Raw genomic sequence first — 2,924 nt, 5'->3', positions numbered from 1 at the left:
CCATAAACCTATACTCAGTACAGTAAATGGTCACCAAATATTACTAATAATATCCAAGTTATTCTTTCTAAAAATAACAATTACTTTCTAATAGTAAAGACTTCACAGCAAAATTACATGTGAAGTATGAGCTGAAGGTAGACGTTTGTACAATTATACTGAAAGGCCTTTTACTTGATAGAAAATATCAATCAGATGACAGAGGGCATGTTTCAAGAAATAAATTTGATCATGTTGATAATTTAGAGGTCTAAAACACATATACAGTAGACTTCATAGGCTTAAATTTAAAATATCGCCTGAGATTACACAGAAATTGCAAGTTAATTAACAATAATAAATTCTTACGTGCAGGAGTAAGACGTGAGCCTGGCAAGTGGGGACCACTTTCCTGCCAAACAGCTTTTCATAATTGCGGTTTACACAGTGAACAAGTTCTCCTGTGTAGCTGCGCAAAGCTGATGGCTCCGATGACAGCGAAGCAGCCTCCCGATCCTGGTTCCACCGGTGTAGACCCTCCAGCAAATAAATCTGAAAGTTCAGACTGTTTGCACTGGTCTCTGTAAACCCACAACAGTTTTTAGGGAGTGTTAAACACACAAAGACACTTAATGTTCTTTCTTTACATATGCACAGTGTGTGTGACAAAGACTTACCTGGGATGAAACGGTTAAGGTGTAAATGAAAGGATCCAAGAGAAGTGGAGCCTCTGGCACATCTGTATGTCTTCAGAAGCACACCTCCCTTGGTTAAGCTCCCTGTCTCTGTATAGAGCGCAACACCAGGGGGGTCTTGGATACACTTGACGTGCTTCTTCTGGACACTCCAGACATGCTCCATCCTTTCTCGGTCCAGGAGAGGAACACCCAGGGAGTCATTGCCCTTGCTGCTCAGGAGCTCGGTAAGCAGTCGTTGAAGGTGAAGGATGGTAGTCTCCTCTCCACGGGTCCTCCACCGGCAATATAGAGCCAGCTCCTCCCTGGTCAGATGCTTGTTGGCATCTTCATCTGTCAGCGCAGGCCAACCCTGGGACATCAACAGCTCTCTCTTTGCTTTTCGAAGCATAGAGACATCAGCCGCATCACATTCAAAGATGCATGCTGATAGCCGTGACATGAAGATGGGGTACAGCTGATGGGCATCAGTTGTACACCCCAAGGCAATCCTGCGCATAAAATGCCAGATGTCCAAGCGTATCACGAGATCTGGCCAGCCTAATGCAAAATCCACACATTCATATATTTTAGATATTTGATTTGTAAAGTATTTGCTTATATATGTGATGATGGGCTAACAACTGGATGAGGAATGGAAGTGTACTTACTTCTGCGTGAGGATGACCTGAAACTCAATGGCCCAGATCTAGCTGTTGCGGGACAGTCTGACTCCAGGACACATGCGAGGCTCTACACTTGGTACAGATGAGGGTTTCTCTGACCATGTTGTACGTTCTGTCAATGTCTAGAACCTGCCGTGACCTTTTGTGCAGACCACCTCCTGTCAGCTGATGTTGTCCACAGGCAGGATTGGGACAGAGAACCTTAACCCTCCACAGCTTGTACGGCACCCACAGCAGAAGAGAATGACAAAATAATCTGTCTGGAGCTGGAGACTGATTGTAAATAAGTGCTGGCTGCGGTGGGTAATACCAGAGCTGGAGGTTATCACGAAGCTCTGGCTTTCCCTTGGATCCCATTTTGAAAAGCCTTTTGCCAATCCACTTGTAATCCTCTGGAGGCAAGGTCTCCGACCACAAACGAGGAAGCGGAACTACAGATGGACCTTGCAATAATGCCCCAGAATGAGCTGTCTGTGAAGGAAAAAAGACAAAACATTTAGTCAAGTAAGGTAATTTTATTTTTTAAGCACTTTAAGCATTTTATTTTTATCCATGATTACCTTCACATGAAATTATCATTGCAATAATAGTTTTCACTTAAATACCTTTAGTATTACAGTGATTATGACAATGAAACTGATAACTTTACATTATACACTGCTGTCATCCAAAAAAAAGTAACAAAATAATTATTCTGAAATCCTGTTTAATATATGAAATAAAACATTTCTGAGATTTTACAAACAATATCTCTTAATTTTGACACATGAATGTTAACATATATACATTGTTTATCATTAAGAAATCAGTATCAAGTAAACAATTGACATTATGACAATAGTTTGATTGTTTTTGTTTTTCTCAGCTTGAATGCGTTTTAAGAAACTACTGGTTATAAAAGTTATATTCAAAATTTCAGGGCATGTGAACCATTTAACATCTCTGTTAAGTTAATATAACAGATTAGATAAATTTATTTCCAAAGTGTTAAGAATTATGTCAGCTGTCTGGCGACATTGGCGACTGATTTAATTACATTTTTAGATCAACAAAATAGGAAATTACTTACCCAGACAATACTGCATGGCTGAGCGGGACGGACAGATCTGCAGTGGCTCTGGGGACAGAGGCTGGAACTTGAGCATCTGGTGTCTGCACAATCATGAAGTAAAATATAATAGATTTCATTTTTAGACCAACAGAATAGGAAATTACTTACGGAGACAATACTGCATGGCTGAGCGGGACTGGACACATCTGCAGTGGCTCTGGGGACAGCGGCTGGAACTTGAGCATCTGGTGTCTGTACAATCATGAAGTAAAATAATAGATTTTGTAAATATAACATTACAATAACTTTAACTCATCCTAGATTATATCATACACTACAGTTTAAAAGTTTGAGGTCTAAATGTTTATAAAAGAAACCGTTTCTGTTCACCAGAGTTGCATTTGATCAAAAATACACTGAAAACAGTAAAAAGATTGTTACATTATGAAACATTACTACAATTTAAAGTTGTGAAATGTAATTTATTTCTATGGGGGCAAGAACACATTTTCAGCATCATTACTCCAGTCTTCA

General features: G+C 39.7%; 1 protein-coding gene and 1 long non-coding RNA gene across 2 annotated transcripts in view; both read right to left on the bottom strand.

Annotated features, from left to right (window-relative positions):
- LOC107681493 (uncharacterized) overlaps positions 1-1,441 on the bottom strand; it is a gene marked incomplete at its 3' end in the record, with an annotated part of 2,403 nt that extends 962 nt beyond the window's left edge. Inside the window, exons 1-3 of the mRNA XM_016477805.1 lie at positions 1,420-1,441; positions 657-1,214; positions 353-560 (exon numbers count right to left, since the gene is read on the bottom strand). Coding sequence (XP_016333291.1) covers positions 353-560; positions 657-1,214; positions 1,420-1,441 — 788 coding nt within the window. The remainder of the gene's footprint in view (positions 1-352; positions 561-656; positions 1,215-1,419) is intronic.
- Positions 1,442-1,443: 2 nt separating this feature from the next.
- On the bottom strand, positions 1,444-2,636 carry LOC107681494 (uncharacterized). The gene is made up of 3 exons (XR_001633260.1): positions 2,559-2,636; positions 1,650-1,810; positions 1,444-1,555 (listed from the first exon to the last, which is right to left on the bottom strand). It is a non-coding gene; the product is annotated as an uncharacterized LOC107681494 (long non-coding RNA).
- Positions 2,637-2,924: the final 288 nt, after the last annotated feature.

Source organism: Sinocyclocheilus anshuiensis, unplaced genomic scaffold, assembly GCF_001515605.1.
Source record: "Sinocyclocheilus anshuiensis isolate Anshui unplaced genomic scaffold, SAMN03320099.WGS_v1.1 scaffold2754, whole genome shotgun sequence".
NCBI classification, from domain to species: Eukaryota; Metazoa; Chordata; class Actinopteri; order Cypriniformes; family Cyprinidae; genus Sinocyclocheilus; species Sinocyclocheilus anshuiensis.
The sequence above is the reverse complement of the archived record's forward strand: the minus strand, read 5'-3'. Positions and strand labels throughout refer to the sequence as shown.